Here is a 26518-nt window from a genome sequence, read left to right on the forward strand (position 1 = left end):
TTGTGTAAATAGGTCAATTTAATTTGTGTTTGTGGTGTAATATGTGTGGCTAGGGGCTGTAGAGAGTGTGTGTATAGGGGGCATAGTGTTATAGGGGATGTAGCGAGTGTGTGCATACGGGCTGTAGTGTGTGTATAGGTGACGTAGTGTGTGTAGGGGTTGTAGAGAGGGTGTGTTTAGAGAATGTTGTATGTGTTTGCTGACAAGGAATGTAGTGTGTGTGTGTAGGTGGTGCAGTGTGTGTGTGTGTAGGAGATCTAGTGTGTAAAGGACCAAGAGTGTGTATAGGAGATTCTGTTTGTGTGTGTGTGTGTGTATATAGAGGATTAAGAGTACATATAGGGTAAGGGATCTAGCGTGTATCTGGAGCGTAATGTGTGTAGTGGTGTGTGTGTATATATATATATATATATATATATATATATTTGGACGTATTGTATGTGTGAGAGGCGCAGTGTGTGTGTATGTAAGAGGAGTGCTGTGTGTGAGGGTGTTTTTATCTGCCATCACATTCTAGGTTTCTAATTTTCTTTGTCTGTTAACTCACTGAGGGTTATTTTATATAATATATATATATATGTGTTTGTGTCAGGCTTACCTTGCTGGGAGTCCAACATGCAGAGATAAAAGCTCACCCTTGCAATTAGACACAGGCCGAGGTGGTCAAGGTAGAACTCACCTGGCCTGTGAATCTGTGCACGGGGGCTGTGCAGCTGAATGCTTGTAGTCGCAGTACAGACAAGGAAATCCAGGAGAATAGTCGTAGGTAAGCCAATGGTCAGAGGGTGCCGGAAATCAGGGGATACGAGTAACAAGCCAAGGTCAAAGGATGCCAGAATTCAGGAGATACGAGTCACAATCCAAGGTCAGGAGAATACTTAGCACGTGGAGTAGCAACTCTCTAACCAGAGTCATTGAACTGACACTGCCCTTAGGGAGGAGCAGTGTCTTATACCTTGATGATTAGTATATCAGGTTCAGCTGGAGAGTGATCGACAGGTCTGAGCCAGGTGAAGTCCAGCCCCTTAGTGCAGCAGGCAATACAAGATAAAACAGGAGTTATCCCAAGTCCTGAAATGGCTCAGAGGTTAAAGAGCAGGTTCAGAACTGCCAAGTATACAGGTTCAAATCCCTCTTCGGGCAAAAAAGGGGCGACCCCGTCTGGCAGTCTGGAGGTCTCGGTGTGAATCCTGACAGTACCCTCCCCTTAAGAACGCACTCTGGGCGTCAACAGGTTTCTTTTGGGAACTGTATTCCTCGTCTTCGGACTCCGTATCACTGAGGAAGTCCTTGTAATCAAAGTATCCAGAGCGGAGTCCCTCAGTCCCCCGATACTTTGGGGTATCAGTGTCGGGTACTGGTGGAGAAAGGTCTGGGTCATTCAGAGACCTGGTGCAGGCGGAAATAAACTTAGTCCCACGAACCATATTATCTGAACTATTTCCCATAGGTGAGTTTTCTGGAAGTGGTGATTTCTTGTGGTCTTGAGATCCACTGGCATCAGCAGCCATCGTAGTCTGGGTACTCTTCTGCATCACGGAACGTGGAAATATCCGACAGCACCTTTGACATTTTTTAGGTCGTGTTGCCGGAATAACAGGGTGCAGCTGAATTGTACCCACTTGAAGAGGTTCAGGCCGAGTTGGGCGAATAGGGCAGTGAGAGATAAAGTGCCCTTCTTCACCACAATAAAAACAGAGACAACGCGCCCTCCTTCGATCTCTTTCTCTAGATGGCAGTCTTGTTTTAGAGCGGACGAAGCCTATCTCCATGGGTTCCTCCCTGTCCACTGGAGATTCACAGCTAGCTAGAGGAAAACCAGGGTCACAAGGCGGTTCCTCCATGTCCATTGGAGTTTCATAGCTAGCTTGAGGGAAAACAGGGGTACAAGGAGGTTTACTGGAGGAGGGTTTGCGTTGTGACCTTATGGGGACTTGGTAGGAGTCCTTTTCTTTAGGTAACAGCGATCTGCGGTTAGATGGAGCAGGCTTGGGAGTAGCTTTCCTGGAGGTAGAGCTCTGAGAGTCCATTGCGGACATAAATGACTCCCAACTGTCCAAGACAGTGCTTTTCTCCTGTAGCTTCCGGTATGCCCACTCCTTGATCCGTCCGACAAGTAAGTTGATGGCCGAACGGACCTTGACAAAGTCACTGTTGTAAGTTTTAGGCTTGAGAGCAAAAAGAAGTTCACAATCCAGTCTGAATGCTGTGAAGGAGGTACGGGAACCATCAAAGCGGTCAGGCATCACAACAAACGGTTCTGGAACTGGGCGTACTGTGCCTTTAAGAGATAAAAGTTCTTGCTGCAGTTCCGAAACAGTCTGGGTCAGGCTGGACACTTGCTGAGCAAGTGAGGTGAGCATTATCTCTGTGGACTCCATAAGGGTCAGTTCAATATGTCAGGCTTACCTTGCTGGGAGTCCAACATGCAGAGATAAAAGCTCACCCTTGCAATTAGACACAGGCCGAGGTGGTCAAGGTAGAACTCACCTGGCCTGTGAATCTGTGCACGGGGGCTGTGCAGCTGAATGCTTGTAGTCGCAGTACAGACAAGGAAATCCAGGAGAATAGTCGTAGGTAAGCCAATGGTCAGAGGGTGCCGGAAATCAGGGGATACGAGTAACAAGCCAAGGTCAAAGGATGCCAGAATTCAGGAGATACGAGTCACAATCCAAGGTCAGGAGAATACTTAGCACGTGGAGTAGCAACTCTCTAACCAGAGTCATTGAACTGACACTGCCCTTAGGGAGGAGCAGTGTCTTATACCTTGATGATTAGTATATCAGGTTCAGCTGGAGAGTGATCGACAGGTCTGAGCCAGGTGAAGTCCAGCCCCTTAGTGCAGCAGGCAATACAAGATAAAACAGGAGTTATCCCAAGTCCTGAAATGGCTCAGAGGTTAAAGAGCAGGTTCAGAACTGCCAAGTATACAGGTTCAAATCCCTCTTCGGGCAAAAAAGGGGCGACCCCGTCTGGCAGTCTGGAGGTCTCGGTGTGAATCCTGACAGTTTGTGAGCGAGGGTGCTGTCTGTCTGAGGGTGCTGTGTGTGAGTGAGGGTGCTGTGTGTGTCTGAAGGTGATGTGTGCGGTGTGTCTGGGTGCGCTGTGTGTGAGTGAGGGTGCTGTGTGTGTCTGAAGGTGATGTGTGCTGTGTGTCTGAGGGTGCTGTGTGTGTCTGGGTGCACTGGGTGTGTCTGGGTGCGGTGTGTGTGTTTGGGGACTGTGTGTGTGTTTGGGTGCTGTGTGTGTGTGTCTGGGGGTGCTGTGTGTGTGTGTCTGGGGGTGCTGTGTGTGTGTCTGGGGGTGCTGGATGTGTGTGTCTGGGGGTGATGTGTGTGTCTGGGGGTGATGTGTGTGTCTGGGGGTGCTGTGTGTGTGTCTGGGGGTGCTGTGTGTGTGTCTGGCGGTGCTGTGTGTGTGTCTGGGGGTGATGTGTGTGTCTGGGGGTGCTGCGTGTGTCTGGGAGTGTTGTGTGTGTCTGGGGGTGTTGTGTGTGTCTGGGGGTGCTGTGTGTGTGTCTGGGTGCTGTGTGTGTCTGGGGGTGCTGTGTGTGTGTGTCTGGGGGTGCTGTGTGTGTCTGGGGGTGCTGTGTGTGTGTGTTGGGGTGCTGTGTTTGTGTCGGGGTGCTGTGTTTGAGTCGGGGTGCTGTGTGTGTCTGGGGGTGCTGTGTGTGTCTGGGGGTGCTGTGTGTGTGTCTGGGGGTGCTGTGTGTGTCTGGGGGTGCTGTGTGTGTGTCTGGGGGTGATGTGTGTGTGTCTGGGGGTGCTGTGTGGGTCTCGGGGTGATGTGTGTGTGTGAGGGGGCTGTTAGTGTGATTTTTTTATTTAAATGTAAGTATTTTTTTTTATTAAATAAAAAATCACACTAACAGCCCCCTCACACACACATCACCCCCAGCCACACACACAGCACCCAGACACACACACAGCACCCAGACACACACACAGCACCCCCAGACACACACACAGCACCCAGACACAAACACAGCACCCCCAGACACACACACACAGCACCCAGACACACACACACAGCACCCCCAGACACACACAGCACCCCCAGACACACACAGCACCCCCAGTGCTGTGTGTGTCTGGGGGTGCTGTGTGTGTCGGGGTGCTGTGTGTGTGTCTGGGGGTGATGTGTGTGTGAGGGGGCTGTTAGTGTGATGTTTTTATTTAAACGTAAGTATTTTTTTTTATTAATAATAAAAAAAAAAGTTATATCCCCCCCCTCCCTTCTTACCGTTATCCTGGGAGGGGGGGGGGGGGGTCCGTTCTGCCTGTGGGTGGGGTGCCATGCTGTCATCCTTCTCTGGTGGTCCAGTGGCAACGCTCAGACCTCGCGAGAGGACCCGGCGGAGCTGCTGGTTAGAGCTCCGCCGGTCCTCTCCTCCCTCCCACACTCCCCAGCCAGCGGCCGCCCTTGACAGTGCCTGTGGGCCGGTGAGGGAGATCTTTGATCTCCCCACCGGCCCATGGAGACACACAACAGGGCCGGCGCTCGGATTGCGCTGGCCCTGCAGGGGCTGGCAGGGGAGATCCTGTGATCTCCCCTGCCGGCCTCGGCCCCACGGCCATCGCGGCCCACCGGGCATTTGCCCGGTATGCCCGATGGCCAGTCCGGGCCTGTTCGGGTGTGTCTGTAAATGTATGTGAATGTGTGTGTCTACATATTTATGTATGAGGTATGATATGTACATTTGTATATGTACCCATATGAATGTACACTGTTCAGCCACAACATTAAAACCACTGACAGATGAAGCAAAAAACATTGCTTATACTGTTACAATGGCAGAAGGGTGGGATATATCGGGCAGCAAGTGAACAGTCAGTTCTTAAATTCCATGTGTTGGAAAAAAGCAGTTTGCTGCATAAGGGGCTGTGTAGCTGCAGATGGGCAGAGTGCCCATGATGACCCTTGCGCACTACCAAAAACGCCTTCAATGGAGACGTGAGTGTCAGCCTGGACCATGGAGCAATGGAAGCAGGTTGCCTGGTCTGATGAATCACGCTTTCTTTTAGATCAAGTGGATGGGCAGGTGTGTGTGCATTGTTTGCCTGGTGAAGAGATGGCAGCAGGATGCACTATGGGAAGAAGGCAGGCCAGCGGAGGCAGTGTTGTGCTCTGACCAATATTCTACTGGGAAACCTTGGACCCTGGTATTCATATGGATGTTACTTTGACACATAGAACCTACCTAGAGATTGTTGCAAACCATGTACACCCCTTCCTGGTAATGGTGTTCCCTGATGGCCGTGGCCTCTTTCAGCAGGATAATGCACCCTGCCACACTGTAATAATTGTTTCGGAATGGTCTGATGGACATGACAAAGAGTTCAAGGTGTTGCCTTGGGCTCCAATTTCCCCAGATCCATGGAGGACTTAAATGACATGCCCCTAATGTCTTGGTTCCAGATACCACAGGACACATTCAGAGGTCTTGTGAAGTCCATGCCTCGACGCATCAGAGCTGTTTTGGCCGAACAATATTAGGCGGGTGGTTTTAATGTTGTGGCTGGTCACTGTACGACTTTTCTTAACCTTTTAGAGATCAAGGATTTTCCAAGATTCCATGTTGGAGATTTATTAGTCATCTGCTCTACAAACATGGTGCAACATTATAAAAGGGAAGGAGTGACCAATGGTATGTGCCTGCTGTTTCCATGGTGACTTTTAGGGGTTTAGACCACCTGTTAGGAAAGAACACTTTGGTAAATCTCCTCCTGGGTGTTTGAGGCCAAGGCCTATTTGTCCCTTTTGCTATGTGTTTGTTCCACTGTAACACTTTCTAAATGAACACTATAGCACTATAAATACAAACATGTATTTCTAACGCTATAGTTTTAATCTATCTGTACTACCGTTTGCTTACCTTTTAGCCCTCGCAGCGCCATTAGGAAAGCTCTGCCACTATGGCTGAGATCATCAATGTAGACAATCTCAGCCAATGCAATGCTTTCCCATAAGAAAACATTTGGAGCTGTGTACGAGCTGTGTGGCCGGACAGGGCGCCATGGCAACAGGAGCGCCAAGCAGTTGACAGCTCACAACAACAGGCCATCTGAGTTGTAGACCTTACTTATAAACACTAGATAGTAATTTACCCCTGTGTTTTTATTATGTAATCTTTTTTTATGTGTTACATTCATTGGTCTTTCTTTAGTATCAAAGTCTAAATTTCTAGAAGGCTTTTCTGTTTGGCTCTAACTCCATTTCTATTTCTATGTATAACTTTATTTTTCCTAATATTATAATATATCAGAAATCTTATATGCTCTCTTTAGTGTAACATTTTTTTCTTCAACGTAGACATAAATATCTACAGAGGCTTCATATGGCAAATCTGTAGATTTACAAACTATTCCTTTCACATATAGTCATGTTGTCGTATGATGGAATCATTTGCTTACTGTTTTTCATGTCTTTCTGATGACGTTTTACTGTGACTATAATAAAATGCAGATAGACTTAGAGTTATAATACTGTGACAACGGAAGCACCAGTTATCCTGTTAGAAAGACTGAAATTTAAGGCATTTTATACACAATATAGAAGATCAAAATCAGTCATTGATTGAAATTAGGATATTTTTTTTGTGGACCATCTGAGATTGTTTTGGATTGAAAATTGTTTGTCTGTTGGGAAGACAGTTACATGGCTACTGGAGTTTGCTTTTAGTAGATCTCCGGTGTTGTAGAAAATGTCTCAGTCCTGGTCTTTAGTACGGGTCTGTGTATAAAAGCAAGACCAAGAAGTCTATAAAAAGAATACAACTTTGCAGTAGGGCTTATAAATATCGTTGTTGTTGTTTTTTTGTTCTTTCTTTTTGTTTCAGTAGGGTATACACATATAGGACATAGATTTTCTGAGCAGCAAAGGCTTCTCTAGTAATTTAAGGTCATTGGTGATGTATTAGATAATAACGTTTACAGGATTATTGACTACAGTGAGATTTCAAAAGTAAATCCACTTTGCATTCTTACTAAGTAAATATTTTTAAACCAGTTTCATACCCAAGGACAACTAAACTCCTATTATATGAACTCCCACTTCTAAAGTAACCTCCTTAAATCCTGTTGAGGTTGAGATTGTTGCATTTAAGTTTATTTTTCCATTATACTCTTAAATCACCTTACAACTATAAATGTTGTTGTGTTATGTTCCAGGCACGTTAAAGTTGCTTTCCTTTCATTCACACCCTGGCTGCTAACTTAATTTGCTTATATCCAGACATCTTAGAAAACATGTACAAAATACAGATTAAGGAAGCACGCGCACAAAAAAATACAGTTTTCAACTTTAGAAGACTACATAAAATCACCTATCCCAGCAAACAAATATGGAGATTCAGTTACACCATTTTGTCATATTGTGTTAAGCCCACCACTACGTCAAAGGACCTCGATATCCTTGGTTCCTACATTAATGTTAACATGGGAGACTAACATGCCAACTGCAATACTTACTGCTTAAACTGCTTCAAGAAACTCTCCATAATTTATGCTTTCCTGTGGTCATCTCCAAAGAGTCACCCATAGTCGATGGTTGGGTGCTTAGCCCAATAGGAACCTGGTTTGTATTCCAAATAAACAAAGAAAAAAGGGAATTGGTGATGCACCCTAAACACGCATTTCTCAAAAGATATACAAAATACAGATTAAGGAACAGTGCACACGCACAAAAAACAGTTTAAAACTTTTCAAGGCTGTTTAAAATCACCTATCTCGGCAAACCAATATGGTGATTAAGTTCCACCATATGGCCATATCGTGTTAAACCTACCACTATGCCACAGAAAACATGCTTGTCACCCAAGACTGCTTTCTTATCGTCAAGTTCACTTTCTTGAACCCAACATAGATTGAACAAATGATCACCAAATGTTCCTGGGAATGTCACTTTAGAGGGAAACAATGCACGTCTGTCAGTAGTCCAGATGGGTGCAGGTTCATGGATAATGTTTGGTCCTAGTAGTCAAAAAATGATCAGTAAAGTAACTCTGCAACAACAGAGGAAAGCAAAGTTCAATTAAAATATCATGAATTTGGAACAAAACATGTAAGTGAGCCTTTTTAAGGCAACATTTCGTAAAGGATCTGTAAAGTAACTCCAGGGAATCCACCAAAGCGATTTTTATACCACCATCACAGATGGACCCAGCACCATTTTGATCAAAATGGTTTTGACAAATGCTTGACAAAGACCATTTCAGTCCATTTGTAATGGTGGAATAAACAATTGTTTTTGGAGAAGTCCCTGGTGTGGCTGAATTACTTTACTGATCATTTATGGAATATCACTAGTGGAAGACATACATCCTCCACTCACGTTTATGCTATTCTAAATAGACTTTGTTTTCTTTTTGTTTCTGTACTGCTCCATATACTCATCTGATACAATCTTTCATGTTTTTTTGCAGTTTTGACCGATACCTTCTCTGTTCGACCACCCATATTTCCAACCTGAAATTCAATGCCTATATATTTAATGAATCCCTATGCCATGCAAATGAGAAAACATATAAATGCCTGCCCTATAGTCTAACCTCATAACTTTACTGCTCCTGTCCCAATCCTTGTGTATATTATAGCTATCTCATTGACCTTTTTTTTTTTGGCATTGTCATACTAACCTTCAAACATCCAGTAACCACAACCAGCCTTAGATTTATTTACACGGTTTTACTAAATTCAGATTCATTCATCTTCTCCTTGTTCAATCAAATTGTGATTGATTGACAATGTTTCTCTTCTCATTGAATAAGTCTGATCAATATTGGTTTCCAATACCTACACAACTGAAACATACTGCCAAATGCAAAGATCTCTTTCTTTTTGGTAATTCTTCAGAATCTCTCTGTTGCTGTAGATAGTGTTGATCACAATCAACAATAGAGTTCCTTTCCTCAACTCTTGTTGGCATTCTCATAACTGCTTTCTTAGTACTCTGCTTCATGCTTTTTATACCTCCTAACAATCAAAGTAACACATTGCCCTTTCAACTAATTGGCCTTCCACTAATCTTACTATCATTATTTGCTTCCTTCTTGAGACACCGCAAAAACCTAAATTCACTCCCTTATTGTTTTCCATCTCTTCTTCCGCAGCCTACTTCCGGTGGAGATTCCTTGTGTTCTTTTGTCTCACATGCAATCTATCTAAACTGCTGCTTTTATTTTTATTTTTTCTGCTTAATTTTTTTTAAGCCTTCTGCTCAAATTAAAATACTAACCCGACTTCCAAAGTTTTCAATTCTCTTGCTCTTACTAATGTTTCTGCCCTTGTTACTAATGACACCAACTGTTTACCCCACCTTTCTCATAATGGACTTTCTTAGTACCTTATTACTTCTTCCATGTCTATTGTCAAGACTTTCATAATTGGGTAGGGTTCCTAGTATCTTCAGGACAATAATCCTCCCACCCGTCCTTTACTGTTCTTCAAATGTTGTGTTTAAATACTGCCACAGACCTCAAATACATATTTAAAAAATCAATATGTATGCCTAGCTAACAGTTACAGCCAACATTATCTATCAGACTAACTCAATCCTCACAAGAATAGATTTTGTTTGCCCCAATCTTATGTTTTGATTTGTCCTCGGTTCCTTTTAGATTGTGAGCTTGTGGGCAGAGTCTTCTCTCTGTCTGGCAAAATGAGTGTTGTAACACTCTTCATGTATTTAAAATGTATGTGATATTTTAGAAGTAGCACTAATGAGTAAGAGCATTATGCCTAAATTAACAAGATTCAAGAAAATACTAAATATTGATGACAACTTTTAAATTGCACAAGTCTTGAATTATGTTGGAGGTTACTTACAGCAATAATCATCATTTTTGTAACTCATTCTGAGGACAATAACGCCAATGTATAATTATAAATTTGGTGGTCAACAATAGAATTTCAAATTATAACCACCCATAGCACTAAAGATAATTTCAGATATAAAAATCATACAATTATAATTATACATATTAGACTGTAATTACTGTGCCCTCCCATGTTTTGCAATCCGCACCAACTTGTGTACTGACATGCGTTCCCCACAACTCCATACTTATTGCTATATTATAGATTTGATATGGTCTCCACCACCTGCCCTCAAAAAAAGGAGATGTTTGAGTCTGAAACAATTTAAATTATAGCTCCTGTGAACGTATGCTTCTTACATTCGCCCCAAGATAATTTTGCTGAAACAATAGTCTCCTTCAGTTGCCCACTTCTTAAGTTACACTGCATAAACATATGTTCTACATAGAAACACTCTCTATAATTTATCTTTCCCAGTATAACATTTTATTCTTCTGTCCTCCAGTCCTGGTACCTGGGATAACGGCCTGAGCCAGTCAACTCCACTGCAGCCAGCAGGTAGAAGATGAAGATCTTTGTCCTGGTTGAAGTATGCAAGATAACATGGCGGAAAAAAAACAAAAAAAAACTTTTTATAAAAGGCTTTTGCAAAGAAGAAATATAATTCTCTTTAAAAAAAAAAAAGAAGAAGAAAAAGAAGAAAGCCAACGATATCCTGGGAAGAAGGAGCGAATGAAAGATTAGAGTCAGGAGTGAAGACCCGACCGTGTTCCTTGGCCCTGAACTTTATAAAGAATACCTAGAGGGAAAACATTGCATCCCTCTCCCAAACCATTGTATGGCTTCGATTTCTGCTTCAAAGACGATATAAGCAAAATATATATATATATATATATATATATAAATATATACATACATATGCTAATTTGATTTTAATCATCTTTTTATCTTCAACCATTTTACAATGTGGTTAACAGCAGCCAGCAAGAAGGAAGAGGAAGTTAATATATATTCTTCCTTTGCGTACACTTATGTTGAAATTAATGCACATTCACATTTTTTCCCCCCATATATATTTTTAATTTTTTTTAAATCCTGCCTGCTTCACCGAAAGTTTGAACCTGTTTTTGGCTTATGGATATTATCAAATTGCAGCTTTGCATTTGGGAGAGAACGGTGTCTTTAGACACAGTCGGAACAAAGTTGTGTTCTTGCACCTTAAGCCCTTTAGGTAAATGCTGGAGACCTATGGGGTCCTGTCTGCGCTTTAGTTTTTGTTTGTATCGATTGATTTAATGTTGGTGAAAGAACTATCTAATATCTATGTACCACTTACAGGCTAATGAATCCCTTTTACTTGTTAGTGCAAAATCGGCAGGCCATTGAGACTTTTTGCCTATTTTTCAGGTCTACTCCATTGAGTTATTGACTCTTTCTTTTAGTTTCTGAAATTTGTAAGTGTTTTTTTTTTATGATTTGGGGTCAGAAATCAATCATTCTATGTATTGCTTTTGGACAGTGATTTATTTTCTGTTCAATGATTTTAGAATTTCATAGTTGAGGGTTTTGTCATGTTCGTGTACATATAAACTCGTGACAAAACATTACATAAATACATCATGGGCATCGAACTTTCTTCTTTGGGCCCATATTTCTTACAGGCATTCAGGCAATCTTTATTTAACATGTAAAAAAAAAGGCAGAAAATCAGTGTGGGAAGTATTATCCCGATTTGTCCAACACCCTCAAAAACTGAATTTCAACATCCATGTCTCTGTATAAACATCACAGAAATTAACTTATGGATGGAACGGATAACAAGAACATTAGTAATCCACAGTAATCAGACCTTTTAGGGGGTAAATATATATTTAGAGCTATATTTAACGTCCAAAATTGTTTAAGCCATAGAAAATGTAAAAAAAAATAAATACTTTATACACAATGATTATGTGCAGAATAAAACACAATATGCCTGAATAACTTACCTTTCATTAATTTAGTTTAAGAAAAGTCCCCCCAAATGTATTTTTTTTTTCCCTCATCCCTTCTGCTAGGTAAAACAAGGCTACTAAATCTCCTGCTCATAACATGATATACAGCAGGGGTGCCCAGATCCAACTTTCATAGTCACACTTAGATTTACGATTAACAGTTTTTTAAATGATATTCTTTTAACTTACAATTTTTTTATTCATTTCAAAACACAGGGAGGGATCGAATTAACAATTTACATATGGACCAGAGAAAGCCTCTCTGAATGAGGTGCTGAATGTGATTTTATTACAAAGCAGAAGGTTCCCAGAAATGAGAATGAACATTGAGACCCAATTATATGGCCCTGAGAAAGTCCTATATTATTTTCTATAATTTGGAATCCTTCAGTTTAATAGTATGCATTTCACCTGTCTTCTAGGTAGATGTTTGTGTGCTCTTATATTTCTTTATATACACAGAAATATCAATGCTTCTTTCACACAGGTGTACAATATAGTTTGAAATTTCCACTGTTCAAAATACTGCTCCAGGCCTGAAAGAATGCCAATCTTAAATTAATGTATGTCTAATAACTATTAAGGAAGCCTTTTTTTTAATAATTTGATATAACTTTTTGGGGACTAGATGGTTTTAGATAGCAAGAATTTTTTATTAAAGACCTTCTGATATGGTTTAAAAATGAAATAGTTAACACCAAAGAAAATCACTGCACATTGTATAACCCACTTTTATTTTTCAGATCGTATAGAAAAACTGGTTAGCTTTCAATAACCAACCATACTCCGAGGTGACATTTACACACAGGTTTCAGAGGTTGTACATACCTCTGAGCACATACGCCCAACTGTATTTGCATGTATATATAAAATGTATTTATATATAAACACCCACGTAACGTACGTGTATATATTTACACATACATTAAGTGAGTGACTATATTTTTTACATACACATTTATATTCATTATTCCATTGACTCATACTAATGGAAGTAGCTATTAAAGGCAGAAATACAATTAATTAAGGTGTTCTAACAGGATGGGAAAGCTCTTAACCATATTACAGTATAACCTGCATGGTGCTTTCTCCGGCAATCAACTCCCAAATCTGGGCTTACCGTACAGGCTTGTGGCTGAGGACTTGCATGGCAGATATAAATAAGGCACTAGAGCCTTTATAGGCGGGAAGGGAGAGTGCATTTTTATATACTTAACTGTTCCCTGACTGCCACAAATAAAACACCCTGAATATGTGTTTTGTAAGAGATTTTAACAAAGAATTAAATCATATACTGTTATATGAAGCAGACATACTGCTCTGTTTTAGTAAAGAAATATGTATATATTTTCCCTCTTGCAGGGATGTCCCCTCCAAACAGCCTCCTCACTATCCAAGAAAAATAGTGGTTCTTGAAGCCCAACTGGTTTAACAAATATTTAAACAATTCAACGTCCGCTATTCTACTTATCCAGTGGCCCGTAGATAAATGATCTACCGTCAGAAGATTGTTTTATTTTGTGTTTGTTTTTTTTAATCACTCACAAACATGCTAGTATATTACTAATTGTAGACATCTTCGGAAGTGAGGATGGAGTGGGGGGGTTGAAGATTAGCCTCTGTGGGGACGCCCTTCGTAGGACTAGATAGAATCTTCGGGTCTGGTCTGCTGTATGTTTGTTTTTAAATGTTTGTTGGAGGTATTAAGAGAAAGTCCTATATAGAAAAATAAATAAATTAAAAAAAAATAAAATAAAAAAAACACTAGAGAGAAAAAAACCCTACGCAAAAAAAAATATATATATATATAAATATATATATATAGCATTAAATATGTACAAATGATCTTTTTTCCCTTATTTGCACGGAATTTTCTATCACATTATGTGCCTTGCCTTCTGACAAATGATGAAATAACCACTGATCATTTGCTGCATGCTCTGACTTACAATATACAGGAAAATATGAAACGTGTACAGACATTAAACAGTTAATGATTTCTGATTCCTTATTATTTTGTTTAATGGCTTTTTACATTTCTTCAGTCCTTTCCCCCCCTCCCCACCCATATTGCTAACCATTCACCCTCCCAACGCACCAAATCCTCACCTTGAGAGAGGCTGTTGACCAATGACATTGCTGAGAGGCGCACGATTACCGTACCATTCCCTTAAACATTACAATTTAGTTGTAACCTCATTGGACAAATGAAAAGAATTTTGAACTGTGTGCATATTGGCAGTAGAGATTTAAAAAATGCAGTAGGTAAATTAGAATTGCAATGTTATATTTTATAAGCTATAAAATGAAAAATTCCAGATCCACCTATAACAACTGAACATGTTTTATAATAAGAAATCAGAGTAAAATTATCTTTTTTTTTTATATAATAAAATTAAGAAATATATATATATATACACATACATATATGTGTATATCTAACCTTCCCCGCCATATCAGATCTGAGAAATTGTGTTTTTATCAACGTAGAGGAATATAACTCTATATATTTTCTTTCATTTCACATAATTTTTAAACAAAGAGGTAAATAATTTAACAAAAATCCTTGGGAGAAATTTTAATTTAGCCAGATGTGCACACCACGTCACTGCTTTTCATATGCACAAAAATGCATGACTGTGCAATAGCCTTTGATGTTCCATGCCTTTTTTTGAATTTTGAATTCATTAAGGCCCTATTGCAACAATTTTAAAATTGTCTTGTTTTTATGTTAAACCGACCAGCTAGGTAACAGCCTCTCTGCTGTTCTTGCAGCCTCGTAGGTCAGATTCATCCAGTCCTGCTTGTATATTTCAAATCCTTCTGAAATATTTACCAGTAATTTCACAATATAAACATTGTCTCTTTGTATTACTCCATACCTCTCAACCCGGTATCTCCTATAACATTTTTTTATTAATCCATATATTCAGGATACGTCAAGCATAACAAACATTTCATATTGCCCCTATAATATAAGATATTACACTTTCCCATAACTCCTCCTGTTTCTCTATATACTCTAATCCCAGCAACTACAGTTGCATCATGTAGCTATTCCAGCAATTACTTATATTGCTTTATATAGAATCACCCTATTCTTCCTATCCCAGGATTCTTACGTATTTACCTTCCTATCATGCCTTATAATCTCTCCATGTAACCTCTGCTAATTCTTTATTTAACTGCACATCATAATATTTCTACCCTATATATAGACATTATTATTATTCCTGTTGCCAGTGTAAGTAGTTTTGTTTCCTTAAACAAGATCTATTTTTTTTATATAACTGTCATTATGTCATAGTTGAAATGTCATAAAGTATACATTTCCAGCCAAATAATTCTAATATTATTAGAAATATAATTACAGGACTGTTTGATCCAGACCTTGTTTACTGAAGTAACTAGATGACGATGTCAATCCAGGTTGACTACGGAAAACAAAAATTAAATCCTTCGGCTCTGTGTTTATTCAGACTTGCCTCGGATCAATTAAAATCTAATCTAATTACTTCTGTAACCAAAAATTTCACCTTCTCCCTATTTTATTTTAGGTGGATGGAAAAACATTTTTTTATTTTATTTTTTACATTTTTTTTCTCTGGCGTCTTCCAAAGCCTCCTAAATATATGCAATTTGTTGTGTTGGTCCCTAAATCCTCTAAGAGTATGGGGGGAAGAGGTGTCTCCTCCAGCCTGCCATGAATTGTATTGAACTGGTGATTATAGAAAAAAAAAAATTAAGGGATTACCTGGTTTGTGTATAAAGATAATAAACCAAATTTAGAGAACCTCTCTCCCCAGATCTTTTAAAGGGTTAAAATGAACCCAAATGTAGCCAAAGCTATTGTAACACATTGGCTTCTTTTGGCTACTTATGGGTTAAATTGTGGGGTAATTGCATTTTGTTGAATTTGAATACTTGGGTTTTTAATCTGTATAGTTTTTCATGCGTAAAAAAATAAATAAAATATCTTCCATTTTGTTTTGGGATTTCTTGTGGGGGAGGGAGGAAATGTGCTTTTCCCTATTTTTTTAAGAACGGACAAATAGTTTCTTTTGTAAGCGGTCGAAAAATAAGGAAAAATATATAAAAAGTTAAAAAAAAAAAAAAACAGATGTTTTTCTTCATTGGTTGAAAGATGGAAAATCTGTGTGCCATGTGCAAATTAAATGAGTGCGGACAAGAGCATAAGTGTGTCTTTGATTGTGCACAGTATCTAAAACAGTGTTTGAGTGCATGTACCCCACAAAATACTCACAGATTCACAGACACGCATACACACACACACATACACACACACATACAAATTCTCCCAGACACACCCATACAGATACATAGTCCCAGACATACACATAATAAGATACAAATTCCTATACATACGCATACCTACTCCCAGACACACACACACACACACAAATATACATACTCCTAGACCCATACACCCATATATATATATATACAAATTCCATACACTCAGAAACACACACTCACACTTTTCTTGTAAATTGTACGTTTGCAGCTCTTCTATGCCGTCCTGTTGAGGAAGAGAATTCTAAATCTTTGACTGAAATGCATAATATTATAGTATTGAAAGAAGCTGCCCTGTCAAACAACAAACAGCCCCCCCTCCCCCTGCCTTATTTTTACAAACATATAACTGATCTATCTTAGAAATGTTTAATAGCACAATCTACAAGTGTGACACAAGATTTTACTAGGTTGTTTATAGCAAGAAGAGAGAAGTTTGCTCCAAGAAACATGCTTTAAGCATTCAAACAGTAGAGGTATACATAATCAGGCACCCTCCTGTGTATACATAGTCAGGCACCCTCCTGTTTCTGTTGATAAAGGGACACTATAGTCACCAGAACAACTACAGCTTATTGTATTTGTTCTGGTGAGTATAGCATGTTTTTGCTGTAAACAGTCTTTTCAGAGAAAATGCAGTGTTTACAGCCTAGGAATACCTCCACTGGCCACTCCTCAGATGGCTACTAGTGGTGCTTCCTGGGGCAGTGCTGCACAGTGTGATTGACATTCAGTGTCTCCACCCTCTGCATGGAGACAATGAACCTTCCCCATAGAGATACATTGCTTCAATGCATCTCTTTGAGGAGATGCTGATTGGTCAGGGTGACGTTTGGTTCCACCTCCCGGCCTGCCTTATTGGCTGAGATCATCAAAATTAACAATCTCAGCCAATCCAATGCTTTCCTATGTATTGTGATTGGGTGTGATCAACACTTCTGATGATGTCAGCGAAGAAGGCAGATCAGGGGCAGAGCCAGCACCAGCAGACTGGAATAAAGGTAAGATTTTACTATATTTAGTGGGGCGAGGGCAGGCCAGGAAGGGCTAGATAGTGTTTTTAATACTATAGGGTCAGGAATACATGTTTGTGTTCCTAACCCTATAGTGTTCCTTTAAGTAGTAAGACGATATACAGTGGTATTTTAATCTGCAGTTTATCATGCAGCGATTGTCACATACATGATATGTGTGCTTTCCTATAATCCTAGCTATACAGTTAATCATTGCGCAACAGATCGCACTGTCACATACCATGAAAACCTAAAAAGAGTCTGCAGATTTAATAATGTATCACAAGAACAATGGAACTGCACTTCACATCAGAACCACAAGGTGCTTAGCCAAAATGAGGTTGGCACAATCCCCAAATAGCAGTACAGAAAAAAGCATAATCTGGGCACTTAGGGGTTACTTCAAAGGCAGATTTAATGGAGTATAGTGTACACACAAGTAGCAACATTTCCACCCCTATCTAAGGTCTCTAACAAGCTGATAAAAGTTTAATAAGAACCTCAGATAAGGGTCAAAGCTTGCCTCTTGTGTGTTACACTAAACTCCATGAAACCCTTCAGTGTCCGGATTACTCGTTTTGCTGCACTGGCTATATAACTCATCTGCAGTGTACCACTTAATTAAGTGTTCTTGCATAGCAAGACCACTTCATGTTATCTCACATATATATTATTATTCTTATTATAGCCAAATTTACCACCCTAACTCCTCCCAGTTTTTACACTACATAGACAAAAATATACCAAAACGTGCAGATTGTTCCCGATTGGTGTGCTATTACTTTGTGGAACGTTTCGCCGAATGGTTCATGGAATATCGTCGTTCTCGAGGCAAAATTGGTGCCATACGAATGAATGGCAAAATGTTCAAAGCTAGAGTGGGAGCTGGCAAAAGCTGAAAAATCAGGACATGATTTCTAAACTGCCACCACTCCCTCATTTTCAAGCCCACCTACACAAATCTTATATCAAAATGTTCAGCTATCCCTGCTGCCTGCTAAGCCATAGTCCTGATTGTTTTCACAATATGACCATTTGTTTGCAACTCACGCCGTCCATTGACATTCATTGAAACTCCACTCTGCAAAGCTCACATTTGAAGGGCAATTTCTAAACTGCGACTGTGCCTTCATTTTTAATACTTCAGAGACATACTATGCATCAAAATGTAGGTCTGGGTCTTGTGATTCTCACAATATAAAGCTCTTCGCTGTAGGATGTAGGATGTTTTTAACATACGACCGTTTGAAGATGGCAACCGCCAAAATACTCTGACCTGTGCCAGGCTGGAGCAGCAAGTGATGTTATAGACAGGGCCTTTTGTACACCTGCTAATGTTTTTATAAATGTATGGTTTAATGTAACTGTGCAACAACGTTGCAATTAAATGTGCTATATAAATGATAACAGTTACTCCGCCCACTCCAGTTGTAGACTACTGGTGGAGGCAAGAACACTTCACACAATTTCCACAGAAATTGTAGCTTTTCTAGTTTTATTATTGTTTTGCAAGACAAGGATCTTCCTTCCCTGTTCAATTGCCTTTGTCCTTTTTCCTCGTTGTCAATCTGTTCTATCCTTCCTTTCCTCTATTACCATCTGAAGTAAGACTTCCCCCTACAATGCCAGTCTTACATAGATTATGATCAGATCTCTATATATAATGTCACATATTGGTGGCTGCCATCTTGAAGTAGCAGCGGCTGAGAAAACTCCTCAGATCTTTTCCTCCTTTCAAATTGTCACCAAGGATGAGACACTTTTTCCGCAAAAGGATAGTAAGCTATGGAACCAAGTTTCTCAACTAATTATTTATTTATTTATTTATTTTTTAATTCTTTATTTTTGTAGTGCATATGCGGGTAACATACAGGCACATGGTACCCCAAAGGCAATCCACATGCTTATTTCAGAACAGAAAGTACATAGCATAGAGAGCATTAGGGAATGGTAGTACGGTGCACTATTTTTGTATATATATATGATCACGTTTAAATCACGCTGTTTATGCATTGTATAGATTGAGATTCTATTAACATCAAGATAGTATACAGGAAGATAGCTTTGCAATAGAAGTGTACGATTATTTTGCAGGTAATATGTTTAGTTTAGATAAGTGAAGGGCTTGCTGTGTGTATAATAACAATGGGTCTCATTAGCCCTAACATGCATAACATACAGTGGTACTAACATTTTTGATAACAAACGTGAGGTCTATTTTCTCAGATCATGGTAGTATCTTGCTTAAGAATTATAATGTGTATAAGAACTGAACAAGACGTGCTTTCAGTGGTATTGGCATCACATGGATAGACTACTCATTAGCTCGAGCATAGTAGGCACAAGTGCTGTAATTTCAAGCATGGTAAGCATTAGTGGTATTTGCTAACTTATGAGGAAAACAAGCCTAGCATTCATTTTTGTGTGAGTGTATGCCATAGTCCTCAGTTATCTCGGGTGGCCACAGAGTTGTACATGTCATACGCTTTACCCAATGCCTGCTTGCGTGTGTGCAGTGTCCTGCTGCCCTGTTGCCTGCCGCTTGCTGACCCGGCTCACAGTGGATCGGCCGGTGGGAGCTGTCGGTGGAGGAGTTCCACCTAGTGCCGTCTTCTGTGGGGTCCCCACCGATGTCGTGCCGGTCTTTCAGGAGGGTTCCCGTCTTTTGCTCCGTGAGTTTAAGCAGGGTTGCGAGCAGACTGGGTAAGTCTTCGGCTCCGGCGCCATTTTCCCGCACTTTTCCGCTTGGGGATATTTCGTCGATGGCGTGTGCTGGGTGAAGTTACGTCGGGTAAGGCGGCTTTTGGCTTGCAGGGTTGTTCCTGTTCCAGTCTGTCAGCCAGTTTCAGGGTCAGGGGGTGATTGTCTGGGTGGCTGATGTGAGCTAGGTGGGCGAGTGTCTTTGGTGGCGGTCCCCTGTGATAGTGGCCGGCTCGGCGCCATCTTGAAAGCTATGCCTCAATGTCGGCAGCGCCCTGTCCAGTCGGAGCTCAAAAATGCGGACCGTGATCACCCCCCCGGTCCAGATGGGGGGGGGGACGGGGCCTTTTCGTCTCGGGTCTGGCCCTTGGTTGAGTACCGGTGGGCGGGATAGCGGGATAGCGGCCGTCTGCTCCACTCACCGCCGGAGTAGGCCCCATGTGTGCCAGTGAGGATTTTTCCTCCAGGGGACTGAAGCCCTTCTGGCCAGCCTCACCCTGGTCTGGTACTCTCCACCCGATGAGGGACACCGTTGCCGGTCGGTTTTTGTGTCAAGTATCCCGGTTGCATGCTCGTTTTTCCGTGAGTTTTCAGGAGCTGGTCTGACATGCGACCGTCCTGCTCGGCGGTCCGGCCCCGCCCCCCCAACTAATTATTTTGAACAATATTTTGCTATTGATATTAATATATATATATATATAAAAAATGTAAAGGCAAAAAAAACAAAACATTTTAAAAGTTTATCCAAAAATATTACATTAGGCCTAAGCTAGTGCTTGAGACACTGGCGAGGATGATCATTGATATTCGAGAGGACTACATACCCCACATTAGGAAGACTAGCATTTAAGAATACCTCTTTTTTATTTTAAATAATATGGAAAAAGACAGTAAGTAGCAATAAAGGGGTACTGACTGGCCTTACTGGGTGCCCACCGTTTTTTTTGTTTTTTTTTACCCAAGTGTCACATTATATATAGTTATAGTCTTGTTAAATTTCCAAAGTTTTTTAGATGACGCCCTAAATTGGTACCTTTTGTGAGATTGCCATATTTAAGGTTACCAAATAAGGAAGCTATTTAGTAGATTCTTGGTATCTTTATGGCAATCCCACGAGGATTAGGAAGCCATCTACTAATAAGCTAAAAGACCAAAATTAGGAAAAGCCCTTCCTTTTTGTAAATTTTTCTCTTTCAGACAACTTTATTAATACCAAGTACAAAAGAAAAAAGTAACCTTACTATTAATAAAAAAAAAAAAAAAAAGCCATGCAATTTGAGCCAGAGCGCTTTGATTGCTTTGTTTAGGCCAACCAATCAGAGTGGTCTGATTTAAGTTGCTCAGGGTGGGAAAGCCTTTATAAAGCTTTCCAAGCCCTGCGAGTTCAGTCGTTTTATATTAAAAGTATTTAGTTTATTGTCCCACCTTATGATTATTAGGATGAGGGTGTAGCTAGGGTATTTTATTATGGAGGAATTACTAGGTACCTGCGTACACTTATCCACCATGGAGGTTTAGACTATGGGATTGATAACCCCCTTGTCACGTGGGGTGGGGGTAGAATTTTTTTTATTATTAACCGCCACTGCTTACAATGGGTGAGGTCTTGGGGGAAAATAGGTTTACCCTCCACTTAATTTGGGGCTCACACCCGCTGCCAATGGGTGTGGGCTGGGGGGTTATAGGTCAACCCCCTCTTTATTATTTAGGACCCCATCTACCATCAGTAAGTGGGGGTTGGGGGGAAAATAGGTCCACCCCATTATTATTTAGGGACCCAACCTGCCAACAATTTAAGTCCTTAAATGAAGAAGAAAGAAAAAAAGTTGAAGAGCGCTTATGGGTTACTATGGAAACCCGATATAAAACTTCTATAACAAATGAACACCTGATTTCAGCACAGTTGTAGTCATAAAAGTATATATAATATGATTTAACAGAGTTTAAAATTAGTGTAAATACCAATAGCGGTACGGGTTGCCATGGAAACCCAAATACAGATATGTTAATGACCCACTTACCTAATTTAACCTGGAGCTGTAACTAAAATTAAAGAAATACTTTATCTATTAATTTAACCTGTACAACATAAGTCTTACAACAATTTTATAGAGTTGAGAAAATAGTAATATTGACTCGAGTGTGGGTTACTAAGGAAACACATATACAAATATGTAACTGACCCTTCTTTCTAACTTTGTCCATAATTACAAAAATATTCACTTGCTAATGTAGTGCCTAACTACACGAATGTTAATGAAACACAATGTGATTAGTGTTTTTTTAGGTGACCACCCACCTACTATGTCTAGTTACCTTTAAATTCAGAAGAGGCCAAAACTGGAAAGCCAAGTATCATTGATAAAGCCAAATGTATGGCGAAATGCGTTTGGGAACTTCGTTTTTACTTGCCGATATTAGCTTAATCTGGAACACTACTGATATACTGAGCATGACTAGATCGATATCGGAAGGCATTTCTTGCAATGCTACAACTGCTCTGCGATGGACAGGAAACCAAAGCACTGTAGGAATGAAACAAGAACCCCCCGCAGATATATTGCAATTTCTAACAGTTAACACAATCTGGGGCAGTTTAATAATATATTTAACATGCTAGAAAGTAGAACCTATATGTGAATGGATAAAAGTTCGATATTATTTCTCACCAAAGAACACCAGAGGCAGATGTATTATTTCAGTTTATAGAAATTTACACATAACAAGAAGCATTTTGATCACTTACTGTATAACCATGGTTAGACAAAACAAGCCACAAAACACACACACCTTAATTCTTCCTGTAATGATTAACCCATATATGTGGATTTAGTGCCATCAACTTCATACACTTACTAACTTAACTGGTGGAGATGCAAGGTACATAAATGTCAAGTGTTGGTGATCTCGAAGATGCATGCACAAACAACGTTGTCTTATATAGTGACTTCTTTTTTACAACTTGGTACAATTAGACACGAGAAAAAGCTTAACTTCTGATACATTGTTTTAAGTTAACGGTGAAGCGATTAGGGACGACATATTAAGTGAGGTCGGGAAGGAGTTGACATTATCATGAGTAGTCCATTTTACATTTCTGTAACCTTCTGAGCTTCATTATTTTCATCCCACTTTCCCATGGGTTTTATCTTTTCCCCCTCTTCTAGGTCCAAAGCACTGTTTTCATAAGCATTTGCTTCCACCCTGCAAAAAAAAATAAAAGTGTAAATTACCTGAATTTACAGATATGTCCTAAAAGTAGCCCGTTGGGTTCTATCATAGTGCTCCCACCAAATGCAGAACGGTTAACTTGTTTGTGTATTTTGAAGATGTATTAGAAAGTTGAGGAAACCTGAACGATCTATGAAGATGGGTGTGTTGCCCTTTAACCACTTAAGGACACATGACGTGTGTGACATGTCATGATTCCCTTTTATTCCAGAAGTTTGGTCCTTAAGGGGTTAAGGTTTTCAATGTAACAGCATTTCATTCCTCAATAACCTGCTGACATCTAGCAAAATCAAACATAGTTTTTAAAGTATGTGGGAAAAAAAAAAGATTATATATATATATATATATATATATATATATTATATTTTAAATTCATGCTCCCCAAGGGAATTAAAAGCTGTCCTCCCCTCTCTCCCCCGATTTTCTTTGGATTCTGCCAGTGAAGTTTAAAAGGGGGCGGGGGAATGCTGCATTCCCCCACCCTCAACCCCAATTCAGAACCTGCCGCATCTCCAGGCATCATTAAGGGGGAGGAGGATACATGTGTTGTGGTTACATCTACAGTTTCTTACACACAATTATCAGTAGTCCTTATAATGCCAATAAAAACTAGTTCAGAAAATAAAAATATTAAACTGAAACAGTTCTGTAATACGTTATTGATACTCCCTTATCAATAGCGTATAACAGAACAAGATGGACCTTACCGTTCGTTCTTCACCTCCTCAAATTCATCCCTGCAATGGATAAAACACGTTAGTACAAAACAATATTAGTCAACATGAAAAAGCACGTTCTCTGGGTCTGTACATGTAAGAGGCCCTTAATTGTTACACCAACTTCTACCACACACGTGCTTTATATGTCACCATCTCCACTACCAACCTTAGCATTCACAATTTATCTGATTTTCCTGAAACTGTATTTTGTTGGGCAAGGTGGTGGTGGTGCTGTCTGGCAGCAGATTATATTATGCTCTCAATTGGAATCTCAACAAGAATCCAAATGAAACTTCTGAGTGAATTTCAGATTGGAAGTAGCAACTTTATGAACACAAGCCAACATGAATGCAGGCATGCATTTTTATTTTGCTAAAAACAGTGTGAGGAGCATGGTCAAGTAGCCGCAGTGGACCCTGCTTTGAGATCATAAACTGAAACAAACAGCTTTCAGTTCTCCCTGTGGACAAATTGATAAGGTCCTGAATGTTTGCAATCAATGGGGAAAGAGCAGCAAAGAAGGCAGTTTCAACCCGGCAATCCTAGCCTGTGATTAAGATTAGGGGACACATAGGAGAAGTGGGATAACTGTGCTATGTGGTGGGAACGGTCTTCGAGAGGGTTTGTTGAGGCTAGAGGAGTCCATTGTGTTGTGAAACGGCATCATAGTGTTCTATTCTACAAAATGTTACAAAAATGAAAGATTGGAGCAGTCACCAATGGAATGTTCCTGTGGAGTTCACTGGTTTCCATGGCAATTGATCACCTTTAGACCACATTGATAAATCTCCTTCATGGTCTCTTCAGGAGGATGTTGGTACTGTATAGAAAGAGGAGTACGGTTCTGCACTGAGAGGGATTACCCTCATTATAGCGGCCAAAGGGCAGGCAAGGGTTACTTTGCTAGTCTATATAGGACATGTGGAGGCTTAAATAAAAAGCTTTATTATGGATGGAAGTGGATATGGTGAACTTCGGTAAGAGCAAAGAGTCAGACCTGGTACAACTCATGAACAGCAATTGTGATAACTAAACTAGAATTTTTTTAAATAAAAATAAATAAAAACCCCACAAGAGGTCCTCTTCTGATTAATAATCTATTAAGAAAATTGTTGACGTCACTTCCTTCTAACTGCTGTATTGCAGGCACGATACAGCACTATGATAATTATAGTAACAGTTAAAGGGACATTATAGTCACTAAAACAACTTTAGCTTAATGAAGCCGTTTTTGTGTATAGATCATGCCTCTGAAGTTTCACTGCTGAATTCTCTGCCATTTAGGAGTTAAATCACTTTACATTAGAACGTAGATCCTAAATATGCAATATTGTGACCTGGAGGCAGTTTGTCAGTCTGTTATGGTGCTGGACTAGTTAGTTTAGGACGCTATTGATTTTATTTTCGAGTAATACACACTTTCTCTTTTTGCAAAACAGTCTGTTAGCAATCATCAAAGCGAAGACGATGAAGAGAAACACGACCATAGCAGTGAGTCCTATCAACCAGGGTTGTAACTGACGACTGCTCCCACCAGATGTTGCCCGGGCTCCATCTACAAAAACAGAAACGATTACAGTCTTACAACTTCCAGTGCCAGGAGAGTTCTTGAGACAGCACAAAATACATAAACAAGAGAGAAAGGCACAGCAATAAAAACAGTACAGACATCATACACAGCAGAGCATGGCACAGCATGTTCCTTCATGCCTTGGATCTGCAGATAGGTCAATCCAGAACAATAAAGCCAATCTCTTGCAGTTGGGGTGAGTTAAAAGTGAAGACTATGAACAAAGACTTTTGAACATGCTGGTTTCTTTGAAAATTGGTGGATTTTATCTTTTTCTGTGGACTTATTGCCATATTAGGTTTACCACCGAGGAAAAAAATAAAAAAAATTATATAATAAAAGCACTTTTGTAATAAAGTCAACATGAAGTGTATTTAGATCTCTGCAATCTTGTTTTACTAACAACCAAGCAAAAAAAAAAACAACACAATTATAGATTTTTTTTTATTTGACAGAATGTACCCATTTCTTTCACAGTGAACACTGAGCCATTGTTCTCTATATTTCTGTATTACACTTGTTCAGTGTTGATTATTCAGCATTTTCCCAAACTAGTCGTAGGTCTCTTACATCCATTTCGCTGTTCCAGGTATTTGCAGGCCTGATCACGTCAGAGTGGGCTCTATTATCATTTTACTCAAAGCTGGTTATGAAGGATCAGTGCTCTAGGCTTCAGGTAGGTGCAAATATAGGTGGATAAATACTTGTTTGAAGGCCAGTAGCTCTGAAGAATCAAAAGGCATTTATTTTACTTTGTTGTTGACAATGTGCTGGCTTACAACACCTGGATCATTTGCATCATTTTAAAGAGGGATGATTGTGATCAAATTATTTTATTTTTTATTTGTAACTTATGTGCCAGTTGTTACCAGCTAGCATGTTGAAGGAGAGGATGGATAAAAATCATCTTCATCGAGACAGGCGTTTGCCGTTTTTTCTGTTAAAGGGACACTATAGTCACCTGAACAACTACAGCTTAATGAATTTGTTCAGGTGAGATCTATAGCTCCCTGCAGGCAATCTAATGTAAACACTGTATTTTCAGAGGAAAAAAAAAAACAGTGTTTACATTGATTGATAGGAATACCTCCAGTGGCCGTCACTCAGACTGCCACCAGAGGGACTTCCTATCATGCAGGGCCCTAAAAAGGCCCTGTACACG

The 26518-nt window shown here is 40.0% G+C and overlaps 1 protein-coding gene across 4 annotated transcripts in view; it reads left to right on the forward strand.

Annotated features, from left to right (window-relative positions):
* The window catches only part of NFIC (nuclear factor I C), a 131362-nt gene extending 105770 nt beyond the window's left edge, over nucleotides 1-25592 (forward strand). For 3 of the 4 annotated variants that reach the window (XM_063455912.1, XM_063455911.1, XM_063455914.1), the window contains one exon: nucleotides 25226-25592. In XM_063455912.1, the coding sequence (XP_063311982.1) occupies nucleotides 25226-25303 (78 nt within the window). In that variant the 3' untranslated portion in view covers nucleotides 25304-25592. Of the gene's footprint in view, nucleotides 1-10320; nucleotides 13589-25225 lie in introns of those variants that run through there. The other variant, XM_063455913.1, reaches the window with a different exon arrangement.
* Nucleotides 25593-26518: the final 926 nt, after the last annotated feature.

Source organism: Pelobates fuscus, chromosome 5, assembly GCF_036172605.1.
Source record: "Pelobates fuscus isolate aPelFus1 chromosome 5, aPelFus1.pri, whole genome shotgun sequence".
NCBI lineage: Eukaryota > Metazoa > Chordata > Amphibia > Anura > Pelobatidae > Pelobates > Pelobates fuscus.